Here is a 22,949-nt window from a genome sequence, read left to right on the forward strand (position 1 = left end):
AATATAAGGAAGGAAATAAAAATAATTACAATAAATAATTTTATTATGTATCATAAATTTACATTTTTATCTAATTAGAGTTTTAAAACCAAATCAAATTACAAACTAAAATAAAGGCAAAATTAAAATAAGATTTAAACCAAACTAAATTAAATTACAATAATTTTTAATTTGTTGCTGTTGTTGCCTCTCTGCCTCTCTGTTTCTGATGCAGTGTTTGGCTCTATTTTGTTGCTGCCTTTCTGTTTCAAATGTAGTTGTCATTGACCTTTGCTTTGTAACTAATTAGAGAAACATAAAAACATTTTTTTTTAAGTCAGTCTTGGTATACTTTGTGCAGAACAAAGAGACAAAATTTTGAGTTTAAAAAAATAAACTAAGGGACAAATTAAAGCTCAGCAACAGAACATATCAAAGCAAGTAAATCAAAATCATGAATGCATCAGAGGTGTAGAAAAAAACGCAGATGATGAAGCAAAGGAAAAAAACATCAAACAGGAAATAGATAGAGAAGGACCAAGGCAGACAAAGAAAGCAACTGAACACATAAAAAACTCTATAAATATACCCTATAAAATTTCAAAGAAAAGGGGGGGATCTGGAAAAAAACACTACTGATATTAAAAAATCACATCTAAAGAAGAGAGTTTTAGTTTTTTTCGAAAAAAATAAGCAAGAAAAAGAGAAATTTTTTAGAATATGAGAGATTCTGAAATAGAAAGCAAGAGACATAGAATATTACCGTCACTCTAGCTTCCACCGGTAACCGCCGTCAACCGCCATCAACTGTTACACCCGCCATCTTCTTCTTCACCACTATATACAAATCTGTGTCTCTCAAGTTAGTCTTTGTTCTTCATCTCTTTTAATATAGTGTTTCATTTGTTTTGTAGTTTATTTGGTGGAGCTTTAGTTTCATTGCTCCATATCACTTTCATTTGCCTTGCTGCCTTTTACTAAATATGAGGTTACTATTAAAAATTTCAAATAATATATTGGAAGTTGAAATTTGTCTTGAAAGATGAATCCCGTAAAAGCAACTAGTAGCCAGCTTGCATTTGCTTTTGATCAGTTTGTGCAGGGATGAATAGGCATAGGCATAGGCACGGCACAGTGTGCTTTTACTTTGCACTTAAATTCTTAAGTTTTTATTTCTTTTGTTATCTTTAATTTTTAGTTTGTTTGTAAAAAAATCTTGCCAAAATTAAAATAAAATAAATCTTGTTTTAAGTTATTATAATATGAGTTATGATAACTTAATAATTCTGAAATTTTTTTATTTTGAATACATTAATAATCATTAAAATTTAATTAGATGTGTTATCTTTTTAATTTATTTTTTGAGTTATTAGGACACAAGTTGCGACAACTTGGCGGTTCTAATTCTCAACTTATAAATTAATAAATTAAAACTCATAAATAAATCAAGAAATGAAAATTATTAGGAGTTAACTAAAGATAACATCTTTTAATCCATAAAAAGCAGAATACAATTTATACAAGTTTATTATTCTAAAGCTTATTTTTATAAATAAGTAAGTATAAAAAATTAACTTTTTAAATTTGAGTTGCATGTGATATTTTTAATTATGGGAGTTGTTGAGACACAAGTTGTACTACTTGGTGGTTTTAAAACTCAGTTTTATAAATCACACAATAATTTAAAATATTCTTAAAAGGACTAATTAGATGAGACATCTTTTTATTCTTTGAGTTTTTGAGACACAAGTTGTACAACTTGATAGTCCTAAAACTTATATTTAAAAATATATTTTTATTTTATTTTAAGTTAAATAAATTTATTTTCTTTTCTTGTCAATTTTTTTAATATAACAAAACTCATTTTCATTAAAAAAAAAATCAACACATCAACATTTTTTAACAAGAACTACGTAGCTTTGATTTCTCCATCGCACCGGGAGATACGTAGGAGCAAGATCATATTCTTGTCAAGCACATAAATAAAAATTTCTTTTTTTGTCCTTTATTTGTTAAGTACATATTTATTTCAAAAATCATATTTTAAATATAGTAATAATTGTTATTCATATTTAATAATAAAGAAAAATAAATATACTTAAGTTAAAATTAATCTTGCACAATTAATTATAGGTAACCGTTTTTAATGGATGTCGTAGGATGCTAATACCTTCCCTACGCATAATCGACTCCCGAACTAAAAATTTGGTTTCAAAGACCACATTTTTTTTATTTTTACTATTTTAAGGGTTTCCCAATATTTTCCCTATTTTAAAATAAATTTTGGTGGCGACTCCATTGAATTTCGAAAAACACTCGAAATTTTAGACCGCGACATATATATATATATATATATATATATATATGGACAGGTGAGGGGATGAGGTGTAGAGAGTCGAGGGCAGATTGGGGATGCAAAATTCGTCTACACCCTCCTTCGTTGTCATACCTAGTCTTAATATGGGCAGGAAAAAAAAATGTCGTCAATATGAAATTTTTTTAGAGTCCATTTGATTTGGAAAATATGATACAAACATGATATGATAAAAAAAATTGAATAATTGATATGTTAAAATAATAAAAGGATAAACATTATTTTTTTTATGTGTTTAATGTGATTATGATAACAAACTAAATAACATTATTTTATTGAGTCATATGTTTGGTACACACTCGATGATGACATAATGTAATATATATTATATTTAAATAAAAATATTTTTAAATATTATAAATTAACAAACAATACTAAAATATTAAATAGTAATTAAATAATTTAATATTTTAAATAAACCATTGACACTATTAATTAAATAATTTCAATTTTGTTTTTATGATAAATAAATATTTGATAAGCATTATATGCGAATGGAAAAACTAGCATTGTAAAAACATTTTACTTATTTTAAAAATTTCATTTAATATTATTTTTTTTATTTTGAACAATAATTTATTAGATTACATAAAATGACAAAATTACTTTTGTCTTAAAATTATACATATCTTTTACAATTAATTATTAATATTTTATTTTTAAATTTAATATCAAATTCTATTATTTTGTATTTATATTTTAATTTTATATATTTTAAATTATATTTTATAAGTATAACTGAGTAAATTACTATTATTATTCTATCGTGTTGTTTTATAAGCCAACATAAATTTAGGATGAGAATTTTAACTACAGTGACATGATAAAATAGTGTTCAGGAATAACTTATCATATGACGTTAGTTCATCAAATACATAATCAAGACACATTATAATAGTTATACCATGTTTCTTATTTTTTTTCTTTCAAATGAATGATTAAAGTGTGGAGGAGTGTATGAAAAACTAGGTTCTTTTATTAAATGAAAAATAAAGGTTTTTATTTTTTTTTTTTGAAAATCATATCATCTTCACATAATTTTTTTTAGGCTTAGTTGCACTTTTGGTTCTCCTATTTTATCACATTCATGAAATAGTCCCCCTAATTTAAAATTAAAATTTTTTGTCTAGTTTTCTTTACATGCGTTGCAGTGTTAGTCCCAAACTAGAATTTTGACCTATAATATGGTGATTTTTAGCCCAAAATACAATGATACATAGTACCAATTATAATTTTAAAGACAAACATACAGTGACTTTTTTTTTATCAAGAATATATATTGTCTATGTTTTGTTTCCCGATGGAAGTTGCAAAATCACATATGGTAGCTCATTGTGATTTTGTCATTATGTTGAATATGACTCATGGACAATGGAAAGTGAATGGGGTCAAACGAAGAACGAGTGAGACATGAGAGTTTGTTTAGCTTCTTATGAGAAAAAGGTTATCGGTTGCAAGTGGGTGTTACGAGAGGAATCTAACAATAACATAAAAAGAAGGGGAAAAGTTTAAAGCTCGTCTTGTTGTAAAGTACTAACAACATAAGAGGATTGATTGTGATGCTATTTTTTCTCTAGTTGTTAGACATACTTCTATTAGGGCAATGTTAGTTTTGGTAACTAGGTGAGACATACACTTAGAGTAAATGGATGTGAATACAACATTTCTTCATGGTAATCTAGATGGACAAATTTACATGAAGCTGAAGTAGCAATATCAATCACAAGGAAGAAGAGTTTGAATTGTAATCCTTTTTAAAAGTATTAATTTCTGCATTTAATTTAAACTAACTCAAGATCAATCTTGGTTACATACAAAAAAATCCAGAAAGTTCTTGGTTAGTTAAAAATAAATGAAACAAATTATTTCTACGTGATTAGTGATAGTTAGTGAGGATAATGAAGGATAAGAGAATCACACAATGATGTATCTTGGTTCATCTAAAGTTAGCTACGTCCAGTTCTCACAATTTGTGAGTTTTTCCACTAATGTGCTTAACAAAATAACGTTCTTGCTTTTACACAATCTTCCTTGATTAGTTACAAGATTCACTTTTCAACTTTGAAATGATTTTTACAATTATCTTTTAATTCATAAATGATTTTTTACACATCACCTTTTAATCACAAAAGGATTTTTTATAATACACTTAAACTATTTTAAGAAATAGACTTGAGTTTCAAATGGAATTATGAAATAAGGTTGCAGGATCAGAATCTACTCAACACTTGTTTGATATTGATTATCAGCAATAACTCAATAAAAAGATCATTGATTCTAGTGTAAGATAATTGTGGCTTTTTTATTTATTAAAGAGTTTTGATTTCTCGATATTGATGTTCTTTTTATAGATACGATGAAGGTTAGAGATAACTCATTATAGCTGTTATTGATCCTTAAGAGAGACAACTATTCAAAGTGATAATTAATAGACATGGTTTTTATTTTATCTAGAATGTTCTTTCTTTGCAACCAGAACGTTCTTGATTTTGTGTTTGAATGAGTATTGTGAATGAGATTTTTAGCAGTTGTTTGGTGTTAGTTTTCTGCCTCGCACACATGTTGGGTTTTCTGTAAAAAGTGCAACAACATTGTCTTTTTCATTCTTGTTGTCCTAGCTTTACTTGGTTATTGATCTTGATTGTGTTTTAATCCTATCATCATCTATTAATGAAAGATCAAGGAGAAGACAAATGCAAGAGTTTTAAAGGCAATCATTTGATTCTTAAACATTCATACTCAAGCAACAAAACTCTTCTCTTAAGCAAAACTCCAACTCTCTCTTTATATTCAAGGACCACTTTGTTGAGTTCTTACTAATAATCAATCTCAAACAAGTGTTGAGTAGTTTTTGATCCTAAATATTTTTAACATACACATTATTTGTAGCTCAAATCTCTATCTTAAGATAGTTTGAATATGTTGTAAGAATCCTTTAAATTATTAAAAGGTTAATTGTAAAAATGTTTTCTAGACTGAAAAGTAACTGTAAAAATCCTATCAAGGTTGAAAGGTGAATTTTGAAACTGATCAAGAAAGATATTGTGAAAGCAAGAAAGTTTTGGTGTTAAGTACATTAGTGGAAAATCTCACATATTGTGAGGACTGAACGTAGTTCAACTTGAGTGAATCAGGATACATCATTGTATGATCTTCTTATCTTTATTTATTTTTCACTCACTGATCAAATATCACTTAGAACTAATCTATTTTATTTATCTTTAACTCATCTAGATTGTTCTAAACTTTATGTTTGAAATCAAAATTGATCTTGAGTTAATTTGAATTAAGTTAAAGAATTAATATTATTTATGATTGATATCGCTGCTTAAGTAATATGAACTTTAAATCAAAATACAAAATCCTATTTTCTTCAATCTAATACAAAATAACTACATCTGCTGTGTAGTCAGAGACGTATGCATTGATTGAACTTCATTAACAAACGTCTAGTATATCTAATTCGCAATTTCGTTTTTCTTAATCTTTTAATATCAAATTATTGCTCTAAGACAATCCTACTTCGGAACTAAATATGCACATTATTATAAAATTAAACTAATACCTCATTTACAAAATACGATTATATATACATCGAAACACAATAGCTAATATATATTTATATATTCCTATTTTTTTAATATCATATCATAGGAAAATTATGTACAATGATGGACAAATCTAATACCTATTCAAAGACATTAAACAACTTTATCAAAGAGAACTTTGGCAATATGAAAGTTGATGGTCCTTGAATCACAGAAAGCTTCATAGTAAAAACTTTTTGCAACAATAAAGAATGTATTCTTGATATTAAAATCAATGCTATTTGGAGATTTTTGAAACACCAATTGTACGAGTTCTTGCATTTTCGACTCTGCTTCTGGGGTAATAATGTTTTCGCAGCTGCTGCTGTTAAGTTCCTGGTAATTTTTAATAAAGAAAATGCAATTAAAGAATTAAGTAGATTAAACAATCAACAAATGATATACCAATTTTTTCAAAAAAATATTATACATCATTACTTTAAATAATAAATACATGGCAAAAAATTATATTATTATTTATTAGTAATTTTACATAATTTGCTTTTTTCATATAATATTAATTATAATTTTAAGATGTATTAAAAGTATTCGATTCGAATCCAAGTATTTACAATTTTGTCAAACAAACTACTATATTTAAAATAAAAATAACAAAAACCATTAACATGGAGAGTTGAACAAGGGACATAAGATTTATAAAAATATTCATTACCACTAAGACATTCCACAATTTGGTATTATTAGCAAGACATTGGTTATATATACCATATATTATAGATAAATATTATTATAGGTATACTTATTTTCTCGGTCATAACTAAGCTTCGCCCATGGGAGAAGCTGTGATTGAGAAAAACTTGATATTTAAGGAGTTGTTTGTGACTCAGCTCTCTTTAGAGAAGATTACATGTGGTGTGGTTTACAAATTCAATTTTCATATTACTACAATGTCAAAGTTTTTAAGTATTGTGAAGTTTGACATAGAGAAATTTGATGCAGAAAATAATTTTGCCTTATGAAAAATACAAGCCAATATTGTGTTATTACAATTGAGATTACACAAGGTGTTGACTAGAAAAGATTAGGTTTGGGGACTTCAAGGGCAATTGAATTGTATTTGACTAGGAATATTCTTGCAAATGTGCAGGTCAAGTTGTCGATTGAATAGCTTTGGAGAAACATGAAATGTTACATCAGACAATAGACATTTCAAATCATATTGTTGAAGGAGTAGTTTCATAACTTAAACATGAATGAAAATATGAAAGTATTTGATCATTTAAGTACTCTCAATGATATTGCCTATGAATTATAAATTATTGAAGATAACATTAACGATGAAGATAAAAAAAGCTTTAAGACTCATTCGGTCCATTTTATCTTCTTATGAGCATATGAAACGTATTTTGATATTTTAAAATGGAACTTTGAAGAAGTTGCCTACAAAATTATTTCTGAAGAAAAAAGATTGAAAAGTGATGATAATACTTCATCAAACCCAATGTTGGTTGCTAGAGGTGAGTCTTATGTGAAGAAAAACCATGGAATAATTCTAAAATATTGGAAATGTTCAAAATATGGACATATAAAGTATTATTTTCCTAGTAGAGAAATGGCAGCGGAGGGATATGAGTCAAATGTTAGTAATGTCTCCCTCTTGATGGTAGAGGATGATCTCTAAAAAATGAGAAATGTATTTTCATGGCATTTTCAGTGCTCCGATGAAAAAATGATGAATTATTGCTGGCATATCAACATATGGGCATTAGATAACATTGATTCAAGGCGTATTGTGAGATTATGTCAATTGCTGAAGAATTTTTTGAGAAAACAAACATGATAGTTACACTAAATTTTAAGGTTGGTTGTCAACATGTAGAAGAAATTATTGAAGTGATTTAGCTCTAAGTAAAGTATACTCCATATGATGGAGCATGATAGTTTATTTGAATTATGATTGTTGGGGTATATAATAGAAGTAGAAGATGAATCATTCCACCAAAAGTGGAAATTGTTGAAATTGGTTAAAATGATAAATGATGAAATAGTCTCACATTGTCTAACATTCAAAAGAAAGAAAGAGGTCAATGTTATATATATTGACTCTAACTTTATACGACTTTTCTCTCTCTCTCTTGTTTGACAGACTTGTGACATGTAGTTAGATATTTGCTTTGAAAAGCATAGCTATTTTGAGGTTGTGAGATGTTTAAGAGAAGTTCATAAGTTATAATATTTTTTACATAATATTATTATCTGACTTTTATTAGACAATAATTATGAATTTTTGTCAGATTTTAGAATTTTCACATATATTTTTATTTTTTATTGTGTTAGAAGAATTTTCTCTAACCTCAACTTCTATTTTTATTCTTAAAACAAGCCTATAGACCATTATTTATATTATTTGTTTATCAAGACATATATATATATATATATATATATATATATATATATATATATATATATATATATATATATAAGTAGATAAGTTAAAAAAATGCTTTAATGATTTAAAATATTTAAAGATAACAATTGAAATCAAGCTCATTTCAAGATGTCGCTAATTAAAGCTATTTTTAAGGTAGGACGAGTCGCATTTCAACATTGTATTTTGATGTGATTTTACAATGTAAAAATACGAGTTGTCTGATCTTGAATTTGTGGTCTAAATTGTGTGATTGTGTCAAATACGTAATTTTCTATTTGTGGAAAATTGGAATGTTGCAAAATTTATGTGTTGTCCCTTACCTTGTCCTTTTGATAGCAACGAAGCTTATGGCAAATAGAGTTAGTGAGTTGAAGAAGATGCTTGTATTGTGGATTGAATATTTGCTCCTCAGAAATCCAATGGCCAGCACTTAGGTTTATTATTTGTACCAAAAGCTCTGCTTCTCCTTCACAATTGTCTCCTTCAATTTGCCAACTTGAAAGCCACTTTTTCCACTACAATAACATGAAAGAAAAAGTCAAAATGCTTGAGACATTTGAACCAATACTTTTGTTTTGTGGTATGTGTTGATCTAATGATTTTTATTCTCTCTTTTTCATCTCTGATTTTCTTTTTTCAGTCGACCAATAGGTGGGGGCAATAAGAAAATAATCATGTTAAAAAAAATATCTCAATAAAATTATAAATGAATTTTCATGCTTAAAACTTTAATAAAAAAATGTTATCAATCATTTTGAATTTATTTTTAATTAAGAGCAATCTTTGCATAATATTTTTTAAACTATTTTAGGTACTCTTATTATGTTGTCACTTAGGATTTTTTTTCCCCAATAATAAACATGATGCTAAAAAAAAAATCATCTCAATGTTTCATTTTTCAAAATAATAATTGTGCTAAAATTATCAATACAAGAGCTTTCCCATGGTAAGTAATAAACAAATCAACCAAATTAATATTAATAGAAATTTGAGGATTGGGAGACTCACACAATGATGCATATCATATCCAATTTCATGACCATAAGACACAAGTATATCCCATGATATTTGATCTATGGTTGTAACTAATGTCTCAGCAAGTTCATGTCCTGTTTTGTTCTTTATCACCCTTCTGCACTCATACACATAAAAAATATATATATTATTCAATTTCCTAAAAACCAAACTACTAAGGAATTAATATTTTTTTTCAAATTTTTTTTATTACAGATTAAAATATATCGATTTTGGTTGACCTAATTATTTCTTATAAAAATGAATTACTGTAAATACTAATTTATATGGGACACTTCAATGTACGTCTCTACTTAATTTTGTAAATATATAATATAAATTACTTTTCCATTTTAATCATTGGATGTACTATAAATTATTTACACAATAATAGTTAACAAGATTGTGAATCTACTCTAGGTGGACTAGAAAATTTGGTGCCTACTCTACAAAATGATTGGGAATAAGAAAGCAAAAAAAAATAGTGCTAGACACCACGGGCAAAACTTTGGTTAAAGTTTCACCACTAAATATTTGCATATCAATAAGCATTAATTGAAAGGGATATGTTACACTCAAAATGTACACAACAATAAGTTGCCAAGAACCATTATTATGTAACATAAAAAGCAAGTATATACAAATTTGATATTTGATGACACAATTTGTCATGTTTCAATATTTATAGAAAGAAAAAATTCAATAACATGTATTCTTTTTAACAGTATTAAAAAAATATACAAAATTAACATGGTACTATTATAATTCACTATTTTTCTTAATTAATTGTAATTAGAGTTTTTAACTACTTTGGAAGCAGGATAAATCCAACAAGAGACAAGTGAGGTTGCCCTTTAGACCTCAACTATTTTAAGATTTCAAATTTATATTTTTGATTTAATTAATATGATTAATTTATTTAGTATTAAAGTTTTTAGTCTTTATAGTATAAATTTCACTCTTAATTAAATAAAAATTTATTCACTCAAATGAATGTATTTAGTATTTATTGGTGAGTTGTTTAATTTTGTATCTTTTAACTTTTTGTCTTACTATTGTAAAAATAGTTAGACTTAAAAGGCCTCTAATTTTACTATTGTTAACTTTTAAATGGTTTGATTTTTTTGTTTTAGACTTTTAGATTTATTGAACTGGTCATGCTTGAAGGTAGACTAATCAACACTCACCCTTTTAACTAGAGCCCTTTTATTAGGATTTGACATTATAACATTAGTATAAAAGAAATCTGTTAATCCTAATGTTATAATGTCATATAAATTATAACACCCTTCTATTAATTTATATGACATTATAATATTAGTATTAATAGATTTTTTTTATAATGGTAAATGATTCAATCAAAAATTGATTCAATCTAAATCACATTAAATTAGATTGAAATGGTTGGTTAACTTACCGGCCAATGGAATAATCTCGCCGGTTGATGCAATCACTAAAAGATTTCACAAAATCATTTCTCAAATTAGCATCACTAATATAAGATTTAATTGTCTCAAGCAAGACTTTGGTTTTTGCCCATGCAAGTCTTTGATGAGACTTTTCAGGTTCAAATATGTTTGCTGCTGCCAAAAAATAGGCCAATAGAAGACCCCTTTTGCTCAATCTATATTCTCCCAATCTAGATTCCAAGTACCACCTATAATAAATGTCATTATTACAATAACATTGAGAATTCAAAAATTACAATACAAGAATTACACTAATTAAATAATATTTTACAAGATAAATATAATTTAAAATTAATTGTTGGATTAAAAATTAATTAGTATCGTATAAATTATATTTATAATTTTTAACATTAATTTATAATTATTTTTTATGTTATTTAGATGCATTAAAATTAACGTTATATAAAATTACTCTATTCACGTTAATTTTGATACATTTTGTTTACATAAAAAATAATCATAAATTATTATCAAAATTTATATGCATAATTTATATAATAATAATTTTTAATCCAAAGATTGATTTTAACTTATTAAAATGTTATTGAATGAATTTAAGTGTTAGTGTTATTCTAATATATATTGGAATAATTTTAGTTGCTCTTACTTCTGAATCATGCCCCACTCTTTTAGATGCAGTGCTTGGCAATTGTTGTAGTCTAATTTAGCAAGCTCAAGATAATTGTTGTTATTCACATATGCCATCCTATGAAAAAAGTAATTTAATTTAGGAAAAAATTGCAAGAGAAAGTATTTTTTTTAAATCAAATTATGTTAATTGTATGAAACATAAACAAATTAATGAATATTTTTTAAGAAAATTAATGAATATTTTTATTAAAAAAATAAATGAATATAAATTAGTTCTGTTACATATCTTAGCTCTTAAAATATAAACACCTACCCTTTTTACTTTGTTGTTTACCATTAACCCCAAAAGTTAAAAAAAAAAAAAAACAGAATACTTTCATTTTATTTTAAAAGTGTGTGAAACACTACTATAAAAGAATCTAGATTACTTTCTTCATAATATTTTTTGTTGACTTAATTTAAAATAAAGATTTATTTTTTATGTTTAACTTGATCGTTTAGGTTTTTAAATTTTAACACTATTATCTTTTTTTAGCACACTCTTCAAATAAACGCACAAAATTTATCTTTATATTTAAAGAAAATTATTTCGTCATCAAATTTAGAATTCATATCTTATTCAACCCACACTTTCATAAATAGAGTGTGGAGTTATGTCTATTATCTTCATCTTCAAATCCTCGCCAAGAACAATATGAGTCCATTTTTTCTCATAGTTCCAATCAAAACATGGTTTTCAAGTTCTTCAAGATCCACCACATCACTCAAAAAAAAAAAAATCACTCAAATTCACATTCAGATTACCATTCTCAATAACATTCTTCTTCTATGAGACCTTGTGAATGAAACCTAATGGGAAACTTAAAGAAAAGGTTGAAGAAAGGGAAAGTTAGAGTTTGAGAAGAAAATAGGAGATTTGAGAATTGAGTTTCACAAGGGATGATGAAAATGTGATTTTTTAAGGGCTTAAGATCCCTCTTTTTATTCCTTCAACCATAAATCACTCTCTTTCATTCATATTTCCCCTAAATCATCATCATATTCGTCTAGATCAAAGAAAATGGGTGATGAAAAATATGATAAAAATATGAGTTTATTTAATAATATGATTTATTTGCATTCCCTATACTACATTTAGAATCAATTACATATTTTGGATAGTGAGAGTAAGATTCCATCTAGTTCTACATAGAAGAGAAAATTGATCTATTTGGTTTAAATTTTAGATCAGATACATCAATTTTTATTGACTCAATTTTCTTTTATAATTTTTATAAAAAAAATAATTTTTTTTTATATTTAGAATCAAATGAAGTACTTTAGGTTCTTTATATTATCTTTGGATTCAATTATAAATAAAAATAACTAATTTCATGTACATTAAGAATAGTGTTTAATGTACTAAATTATTTATATCATGATTGATTAATCATAGTATGAATAATTTATGGTTGATTATTTAGAAAATTATCCTCAAATAGTTGTTACATTTCCTAAATTTTATGGTTGATTTTAAATTACTTAATATCATTTAATAATTTCTATATATATAAAAAAATTATTTCTTTTTTATTTAAAAAAGTTATGAAACTAAAAAAATAAAATTAATATTTTTTAAAAATTATTTTCTTTGATTTAAAATTTCTAAAAAAATTAAATTTTTTATTATATTATTTTTTTTACTTTTTTTGATAAATTACTTTTATTTACTTTAAAAATGTATCATAATTTCTCTACGGTTAAAACCCCTTTTTTTGTTTCAGATATTATTAAAATAGTATTAATTAAATTAAAATTTCAAGTCATCGTATACATTTTTCTACACATCATTTATTTTATTATTACATCATCAACATTTAAGCTTAAAATAAGAGGAAGATTAAATATCCATTTTTTTTTTGAACGAGAGGACCAAAATTGCAGAAAATTAATATAGACCAAAATTATGGATTTACTAAAATAGAGAACTAAAATTGCATTTTCATTAAAAAAAATATTTTTTTATACTTAATTAAGAAAAAAAAAGAGGGGAAAAGGATGTTAATTTGTAATTATAATTAAAATAGAATTTTTTTTTTTTTGATAAAAAACTGCCTTATAGCCTAAAAAGAATTTTTCTTTTATTAATTAATTAAGACAAAAAGAAAGGAAGGGGTAGGGGAATGGATGTTAATTTGTAATTTAGTTAGAATAAAATAGTGAAAAGTACCTATAAAGAGTTTTCCCTATCCATACGTCACTTTCACCACCATATTGATCAATATAAAATCTTGTCTCCACTCGACTCAAGTTTGCATACCATGGCACGTCCAATGCATAAGCCACCTGCTCATCAAATGGAGACACATTATCTAATATTATTTATCTAATTTATTTTTTAATTTATGAAATAAATTGTTTTAAGATGAATGACTTTTTCAAGAAAGGTCGTAAAACTTGTGAATTAACTCAATTGTTGCATCTCAACACGTTTTGGGGAGAATCAACTAGTTTTGGATTCGAGTGACATAATTCACCTCTTACCACAACTCTAGAATCTTATGATTCTAAAAAATCTAGAGTTTGATTAATTTGTGAATTTTTCTTTTTAAATGCGTGTTTATTTTACTTTATGAAATATGCTTTAGAAGTCATCATCATGGGATAAGATGAAGTGTTAATTTTTTTTTAGTCAATGAAAATACATTTTTAGAAATAATAAAAATAATTTATTGATATTTTTATTGTTTTTTGAAATTTAAATAATTGTTTATTTCAAATATTTATTTACTTTCTTGTTAACGAGTAAAATTAATACAAATTTTAAAAAATGTTTTTTTTTAAAATAAAGAGATCTTAATTTCGAGTTGACTCTAACGTAAACCCAAATTTTAGTAAACATTGAAATAAAATGAAGTTTACTATTTAGACTCACAACGAATTCTAATAAACTCGTAGATAATTTTTGACGTAGATTTCTTTTATCTTTTTTCATCTTAATTTTCACATTCGATTCAATTGTAATTGATTTTGTTTATGATACATTTTTTCTTTATAATTGATTTGAAATTTTCTATATAAGTATGTATCATGTATATAGTATGTAATACTATTTTAATATGAGATAAACTTATATGAATTGACTTTACGAATTGTTTTTACATGTACAAAATGAATTAATTAATATTATATGTATCACTTTCTTTCACTTTTGTAACAATGATTATGACAAATACATTAATATTTAATAAACATAATTTAGTAATAGTTTTATATTGTCTCTCTCATTTATATTTTTTTTAATCTACGTGAAATTATCAAATAAATTTTTATTATAGAATAAAGAGAATACTATTTTTTTTTTCTAAATAGAATAGAGTACTATTTTGTTAACAATGCTCTTATCTATTTACATGAAGAGATAAATAAATTGAAAGAAGTAATAAAAAATTATTTATAGAAATAATTCAAATTATTAATTTTATTAGTATATGTAAAGAACCTTAAAATATTAAAAAAGAATGGAAGGGTAGTCTCACTACCAAAGACATGCACTCTTCGATTTCAGCCACTAATTAGTACTAATAACTAGCTAGCAATAATACTACTTACATTAATTAAAGTGGTCCTATGACATTAGCAAACTCCTAAAATGATCCCATAAATTAGTGTATATTATGTTAAAATGGTCCCATATGAAATCTTTAAAATAACACACAAAAATCTTTGGTTATAGTATGTTAATATTTTCTCCAGCACATATTTTAAATTAGTATATAAATTTTAATAATTCTAGTCCACAAAAAAATTAATTATGAACATCAACTTTGTACTCCTAATTGCTAGTTAAAATTCAAATTGTGAATTTATGTTATCTTATTATATAGATTATGAAATTGTGGAAGGTAAACCGTGCCTCTTTTGTAGACTATTCTAATAATTTCGTATAATTTCGATTGAGAATTACTCAATATATATTATGTGTCTTTCTTATACATATTGTAAATAAAAAATTGGTATTCAATAATTTATAGATTATCTATTAAATATTTTTATGAAAAAAAAAGTTATTATATAGTCTATTAAAATGAAAAATCACATTTTTTATAAAAAAAATAAAAAATCTAATGAAAATCATTAACTTTCAAGCAATATTTAGATTTTTTTTTCTTTGGATTCTCATTTTTTTTTAAAAGCTTTAACATATGGATGAATAACTCCTAATATTAAAAAAATAACTAAAAAATAAATAAATAAATAAATAAAGTAACAAATAGGCCTTATATTTATTTTCTAGTGGTAGTGAAATAAATTATTTACCTCTTCAGGAAGGTTTTTCATGATAATCCATTTATCTATTAGCTCATTTGCTTCTCTTTTCTCTCTCAAAAACTTTGAAGAAAAGTGCTTTGCATGTTCAAGAATTTTCTCCCCTGGAAAAAGCACTTGAGTGGCTCTAAATAGATTATACATTCCTGTCACAGCTTGTGTGCATTGACCAGCAAAGCAGAAGAATTCACCATTTCTCTCAAAGTGCTTAAACACATCTATCAAATATGAAATCAAAATTCATTACTATTGCATAAATAAACATTTAATTAAATTATATACTACAAATTTAGTAAATATTTTATATTGTATTATGGGATTCAACTGACCCAAATTATTTGAAGGTCTAAACTAAAATTTTATATAAGATTTTTTTAACTTTAATAATATTATTTAATAAAAAATATTATATTATATTTTTGTTATCAATTATTATAATTTTAAAAACATAATTATTTTAGCTTTATGAGTCATAATAAAATACATTGGCATAAGTTATTAGGCACACTGCCATAAAAAGTTTTTTTGTCATTTTAAAAGTAATTTAATAAAAAAATAAAAAAATTGCACATTTTAAGTGCAAAATGCAGAATGCATGAATTGATCCTAAGAACTTTCAATTGATATTCCTTGCAATACCACTAAACCACTATTTTTTTTTTTTTTTGTCAATAAATAGATTTGACAATATAATAATTTTCATTATTTCGATGTTTAATTTAGAGATTCGAAAAATTTAAGGCCTAAAACCCTAACCTCATTTGTCTTGGGCTTGGGTCGACTTTGGTTTGCAAATAATTTTTTTTAAATAATATTTTTTATATTTATTTATTAGTCATTTAATTTATATGTGGTTGAATCCATTGAACTAATTGAACTACGGTCCATAGACTTCATATAAATCAAATGACTAATAAATAAACAAATCAGATAAAACCATTAAATACTCACTAGCTGAAACTTGGTGACCATGTAATCTTAGCAATCTAAAAGCCATTGATGTGTCATCAATATCTTGAACATTTGAATTTCTTGCCCAACAAATTCCCTTTTCAGTCCAATATCTGAAATTTCATTTATACATTATAAAATTTACATTATAAAATTTCTTATCATAATGTGGATGAAGAACTCTTAATTAATTTGTTCAAATGGGTAATTAAAAAAATATTAATTTGAGGGTCATTATTATCTATTAATTAAATTACCTTTGAACATAATTCATACAATCTTTGATCTCTTGTTGAAAATATCGTGATATTCCAAGACGTTCGATTCGATCAACCACCCAAATATGTTCAAACAAATCCACTGGATACACATTTGGAACTGAAATATAGACATAAACACACAATCATGCATGAACAAAATTAATAAACATATTATTCATGGCATGACATCATAAAAAAATTATTATACTTTTTGAGCAAAAATAATATAAAAAAATCAAAAAATCAAAACTAATGAATTCATTAATTATCCTAACTTTTTGAATGATTTTCCTAATGAACTCTAAATAACATTAAACAATCAAATATTTTAGATGATGGTAAAAATATCATTTAAACAATAAATATATTTTAAAATTCATAATTTTTTTAATAAATGAATTAAAAAAAATCAAAAATTCTCCAATAAATTGGACTGAAGGGAGTATATATATATATATATATATAGGATTGTGCAAAAAATCCGATTATGAAGCCCAAATCCAAAACCGGATCTAAATCCATTTTAAATATTCGGTTAAAATTATATGGTTATAATTCGGTTTATTTATAAACCGATTGGATAACCACTTATGTTTTATATTTGGATTTGATCTTTATTTGGTTTTTATCCACTACCAATATTTTGTTAATTTTGAGATTTTATTTCTTGAAAAAAAAATTGAAATTTATTTTTTTCGAAAAATTATCAGAAAAATATAAATAAATAAAATTTTAAATCGAATTTTTTCTCGAAAAATTTGGTGATAATTTATTTAAAAAAATTTATCCAAAAAAATCAATTTTTTTAAATAACCGATTTTTAAACTATGAATAAATATTTTTTTAAAAAATAATCAAATTTTAACCGATTTTAAAAAAAATCGATTTTAAAATTAAAATTTTTAAAACCGGTTGCTTAATTATAAATCGGTTATTTAACCATAACCTATTTTACAATTGATTTTATAACCGGTTTTAAACCAAATAATTGATTTGGTTATAAATTTAAATTCATATGTTGGTTTTAAAATAGATATAGTTTTCCTTTTAAAAAAACCAACCATCAACGTCCCTATATATATATATATATATATATATATATAAAAAAGGGTATGCAAGAAAAATTGGAAGTGAAACAAAGAGGTAAGAGTTAGCCAAATAGGTAGTATAGCACTTTACCTCCCCCATTGAACTTTGTAACAACACTATTCAAATATTTGAGGCAATTTTCATCTTTAGTTTGCATTAGTGCAAAAGCTGTGGAAGATGGAGAAAACAAGAATGATCCATCTTGAGATTGTAGTTTTAGAAGTTGTTTCCAATCCAAGCTTGACATTCCTTCCAAACTATGAAGCAAAGTTGTGGGCACTTTATGCATTATCTCTCTTGGTATTCTATATCCCAACATAACACCACAATCAAGGCCCACACAACACAATAATGACACACACATTAAATTATTGCACAACTTAGAAAGAAGAAAAAAAAAGTAGTGACTTATAAATAAAATGTAATTTAATTTGATTTCCTAGATTGTAAGATAAGGTTACTTTGAATTCAATTATGAAAATAGATATGGGCATGGCACAAGCATAATTATGACTACAACTAAGGTACCTTGTGAGTTTTTCATCTCTCTTTTGAAAAATGTTTTTCAATATAAAAGAATCATTTGGCACATCAATGTTCAAACCACGAGCTCGATCAAGAAGCGAAGGGAAAGCAATTTCAAATCCAATTGGCATGTGCTCCTCATCCTCATTCTCAAGCTTGTTAAGGTTCTCTTTAAAAAAAATCATTCCTATAGACATTAATAATGAAAAATCAATTAACAATTATGAAATAACCATATGTTAACGAAATAATCTAATTGCAACCACAATCTAAGTTATGACATATTTTTTTTAATGCAACTGAAATTGAGACGATATCGACTATATTTGACCAGAAATTCCTCATGATATACATAATTACAACTGCGATCGCAATTCAAAACATTAACGATAGGACTAATGCGTATTACCTTTGTCGCACATTTCGGGGTACATATTCCAAGATCTTAATGCGATAACACAAGCCAATGTGTTAATGATTCGATCATGAGCGGAAAACAATCGATTATCGCCCCACGAACCGTCTGAAAGTTGATTTTTCGCAATCCACTCTAGACTAGAAGGAAATTGAGGGGTGCCAATAGCATGAATATCTTCAACAAGAGCAACCCAAGCAGTATCATAAGCAGATATAGTTATTTCTCCATCTTCCAATGAACATAATATTGATTTGATTGTGTTTACTCGTTTCTTGATCTCATCCGTCACTAAATCCACCTTATTAATAAAAAAAAAATAGTATTAAATTGATGAATTGCATTGAACAAATGAAAAATGCATAAGAAAACAAAATTAAAAAAGTGTAATTTGAAAAGGCACAAAAACAGAGAACATAACAGAGAAACTTTAAATAAATATTAATTAATCTTATAAAAAAGTACTTCAATATCTTGTTCTTCCCCAACTTCTATGACTATGTCATTCTCCACATTGATCTCACTCAACTTTAAAGTTGCAACACTTGTTTGAAATACTTCTGTAAAGTACAAAAGAAATATTAAATAATTTAATTTCTTTTAAATAATATTTTTTAAATAATATAAACTAATATTAAGAATCTCAACTATATATACCTTGAGTTCGTGATTTGGATATAGCTCTGCATCTTTTCTCTTGTTTGTCTTTAGCCACAAACGACACAACACCTATATATATATATAATAATAGTAACAATAATAATAGTAATATTAAATAACATGAATTTTGTTTGTTTTGGATTAAATATTTCTTTTTCTTACTATATCGTTTTCTTTTTGGATTAAGGAAAAAACAACACAAAAAGGCACACAACTTACAACTGTGGCCTGCTTGTGATAGTGAAATATTTAAAGATGAAATTTATAGAGCTAAAATCACTTAAGTTCTTAACTAAGTTAAGCTTCTAAATTAGTTTATTTTGCTCTTCTACATAAAAAATAACTTGTATATAAAAATTATGCAAGAGGAAGAAAATAAAGTAAGGTAGCAATTAAATAAAAAAAATGATGATTAATTGTTTGATGATGCTTGTTTTGGCCGTTAGCTTTAATTTCTTGTAAATTAATTTGCATGCAACTTTTTGTGCTTAAATATTATTATTTTTTTGGTAATAGAATAATGTCCCCATAAAAAAAAAAGTAACATGAAATATATAAGAGAGAAAAAAAATCAAAGACATGAACTAATAGACCAAAACTTCTAAGTAGTTAATTAACTTCGGCTAAGCATGAATTTATCACGATGATTTGAATTTAAATTCTTACTAAAATAATTAGCGATTAATTTTTTTTTATTTTTTGGTCGAACTCCTAATTAATCGAATTCGTTTATTTTTCTTTTTATTTTTTGATCGAATTCTAAATTAGTAGGATATTTTTTATAATCTCAAAATGTTAAAACAAAAATAAAAATAGATCAAAACTTCTTTTATGACTTAAAAATTAATAGACAAAAATTATGTATGGGTTGTAAGAGCAAGAAGAAGAACAATGATGTGTAAGAAATTAATGAATTGAATATTACACTTACCAAGAGAGGATTTGGAGAAGAGAGAAGAAGAGGAAGATGAAGAAAGAAAAGAAAAATAGTTAGAAGAAGAGAAAGAGGGAAGGTGGTAGTGGGTGGAGAAGTGAGTAGACATGATATGTGTGTGTTGATAGAAGGAAGTAAGTATTGTGATGATGAGAGAAAGGTAGCTAAGAAGTGAGTGTAATTTAAAAGCCAAAGGAGAGGCAAAGAGACAGAAATGACTTCTCTTGAGATTCCCACTAATGGATGCATGGCATCATCTCAAACTCATTACTTGAGGGCACTCATGTCCTTTTCCTTCTTTCATTTTTATTCTCTTTTCTCTCATTGTTTTCACTATTCACTCCAAATTATTAATATCATTTATACACCCAACACTTATATATGGAAAGTAGTACTTGTCACCTATTATGGTTAAAAGAAAAAAGGGTACTTGTCACCTATTATGGTTAAAAGAAAAAAGGGTACTTGTGAACTATATATATATATATATATATAAATATATAAACACAATTAGTTAATATTTCTTTTCTACTATTTATGGTTAAATGTAGAGAAAGATGTAAATTAATTAGGAGTATGATAGTTAAAACTAATTTTATTGTAATTGAAAATTTAAAGAAGATTTTATATTTAGAGACAAAAATACTAATTTATATTATTTTTTATATGCATTTAATTATATTTAATTATGAAAATATTTAAAAAAATAAAATAACAAAATGATATTATTAAAGGTATTTTTTTCACAAATACTCTGTTAGAAGCTAATCTTATTTGAAATATTTTTTAACACAAAATCTAAGTGATTCTTGTAAGTTAAGTCATAATTTTATATTATAAAATATATCTCTTTTATTACATTCAACTCCATTAATATAACATTGTGTGATTTGATTATAAATATGTATATAACTTTACATATGAATTTAATTAAGAGTGACATTATTGTATGAAACTTCTACACCTCCACCGCATAAATCTTTATGTATGGTTGGTGAATAACAATTGATTCCATATGATTAAAAATATTATCAAATTTGTAAAAAAAAAAAAAAAAAGCAATTTAAACTCACATGTTTATAAGGTATTTGTTTATGTGATGAAGGTTATTATTATTTTATTTGAAAATAAATAATGACTAGCATATAATCCGTGCACCCCCGAGGACAATTTACAATGTTGACCAATATTATATTGTTCTATAATTAAACATATCAAATCGTCAAAAAAACAATCAACAATTAAATCTCATTTATAATATGCATGCAAATAGGAAAAATAAAATTGACCAATAAACTCACTCTATAGCAGAGCAACAATGCATAAATTTGCAAAAGAGCAACAAAGAAAAGTAAATTTAACATAAAAAATAGAATCAAAAGTAAAATAATAAAAAAATAAAAAGAGGTTTTAAAAGAGAAAAATGGAGAGGTACCCACTTTTCGAGATGTGAGAAGAATAGACAATACAACATCTATGTGTTTATCATTTTTCTTGGAATGGAATGTTTTATTATCATTTAAAGAGATGCAACATTTGGTTTCAAGTAGTAGTACAAAAATTTGGTGACCACTTCACTTTTAAATTATCAATATATATTCTGGAGCTGATCCAAGAGAGAGGCGTCTAAAACCCTTGCTTTAGATCTTGTTAAAAAATAATTTTTATTTTAATTTTTATATGTTATATAGTCTAATAATATATTATAATTTTTTTTAAAATTTCTAATAACTATATACAAATAAAAAAAGCTTTCAAAAAATTTTTAATTTCCAATTTTTGACATAATAATTGATATTTGTGTTGATGGTAGTCAATTAAAATCATTTAATGATACAATTATTTATGAGAATAGTGTACACTTGGAAGCATATTAAACATTTTGCTTTTCACTAAAAAAATATATTTTGATATCAAAGACATTGTTTTTCACTATATCATTTACTTCATTTCAAAGTAGATTTAAATAATTTAAATTGTATATAGATATTTTTTGTTTTATATTTAATATTGAGAAATTAAAATCATTTGGATAATGAAAAATTAAAAGAAAATTGCATTAAACTTGAATGTTCTTTAAAAGATAAAAACAAATCAGACATTGATGGATTAGATTTACATGTGGAACTTAAAATTTTAAGAGAGATAATACAAGTAGAAAATGACACACCAATTGACATATTTAATTATATAAGAAAGTAAAATTCTTTTTCAAATACATATATTTCTTATAGAATAATGTTAACTAACTGTCACTTTAACAGAAAGATACTTTTTGAAACTCAAATTAATTAAATATTATCTAAGATCAACCGTGTCACAGAAAATATTAAATGAATTAGCTTTATTATCGAAATCGGTTATAAAAATTTGATAAATAATTTGGCATAAAAAAAATAGA

The 22,949-nt window shown here is 25.1% G+C and overlaps 1 protein-coding gene and 1 long non-coding RNA gene across 4 annotated transcripts; both read right to left on the reverse strand.

Moving 5' to 3' along the window:
- Positions 1 to 22: 22 nt before the first annotated feature.
- Positions 23 to 1,147, reverse strand: LOC113785844 (uncharacterized). Its single transcript, XR_003472023.2, has 2 exons — positions 743 to 1,147; positions 23 to 281 (listed from the first exon to the last, which is right to left on the reverse strand). It is a non-coding gene; the product is annotated as an uncharacterized lncRNA (long non-coding RNA).
- A 4,728-nt stretch (positions 1,148 to 5,875) lies between these two features.
- On the reverse strand, positions 5,876 to 20,768 carry LOC101495301 (ent-copalyl diphosphate synthase, chloroplastic-like). Of its 3 annotated transcripts, XM_004491794.4 has the most exons (15): positions 20,546 to 20,758; positions 19,612 to 19,683; positions 19,420 to 19,514; positions 18,949 to 19,255; positions 18,543 to 18,726; positions 18,105 to 18,319; positions 16,923 to 17,043; positions 16,666 to 16,778; positions 15,706 to 15,932; positions 13,616 to 13,731; positions 11,423 to 11,521; positions 10,764 to 11,003; positions 9,341 to 9,464; positions 8,653 to 8,847; positions 5,876 to 6,276 (listed from the first exon to the last, which is right to left on the reverse strand). In XM_004491794.4, exons 1-15 carry the CDS (start codon positions 20,655 to 20,657, stop codon positions 6,055 to 6,057), a joined length of 2,442 nt encoding a protein of 813 aa, XP_004491851.1. In that variant the 5' UTR covers positions 20,658 to 20,758; the 3' UTR covers positions 5,876 to 6,054. The 3 variants fall into 3 exon arrangements, 2 of the variants coding, with proteins under 2 accessions (XP_004491851.1, XP_012568797.1); XM_012713343.3 differs by lacking the exon at positions 11,423 to 11,521 and having other exon boundaries at positions 20,546 to 20,765; XR_003471804.2 differs by lacking the exon at positions 9,341 to 9,464 and having other exon boundaries at positions 6,140 to 6,276; positions 20,546 to 20,768.
- Positions 20,769 to 22,949: the final 2,181 nt, after the last annotated feature.

This window comes from Cicer arietinum, chromosome 3, assembly GCF_000331145.2.
Source record: "Cicer arietinum cultivar CDC Frontier isolate Library 1 chromosome 3, Cicar.CDCFrontier_v2.0, whole genome shotgun sequence".
Classification (NCBI taxonomy): domain Eukaryota; kingdom Viridiplantae; phylum Streptophyta; class Magnoliopsida; order Fabales; family Fabaceae; genus Cicer; species Cicer arietinum.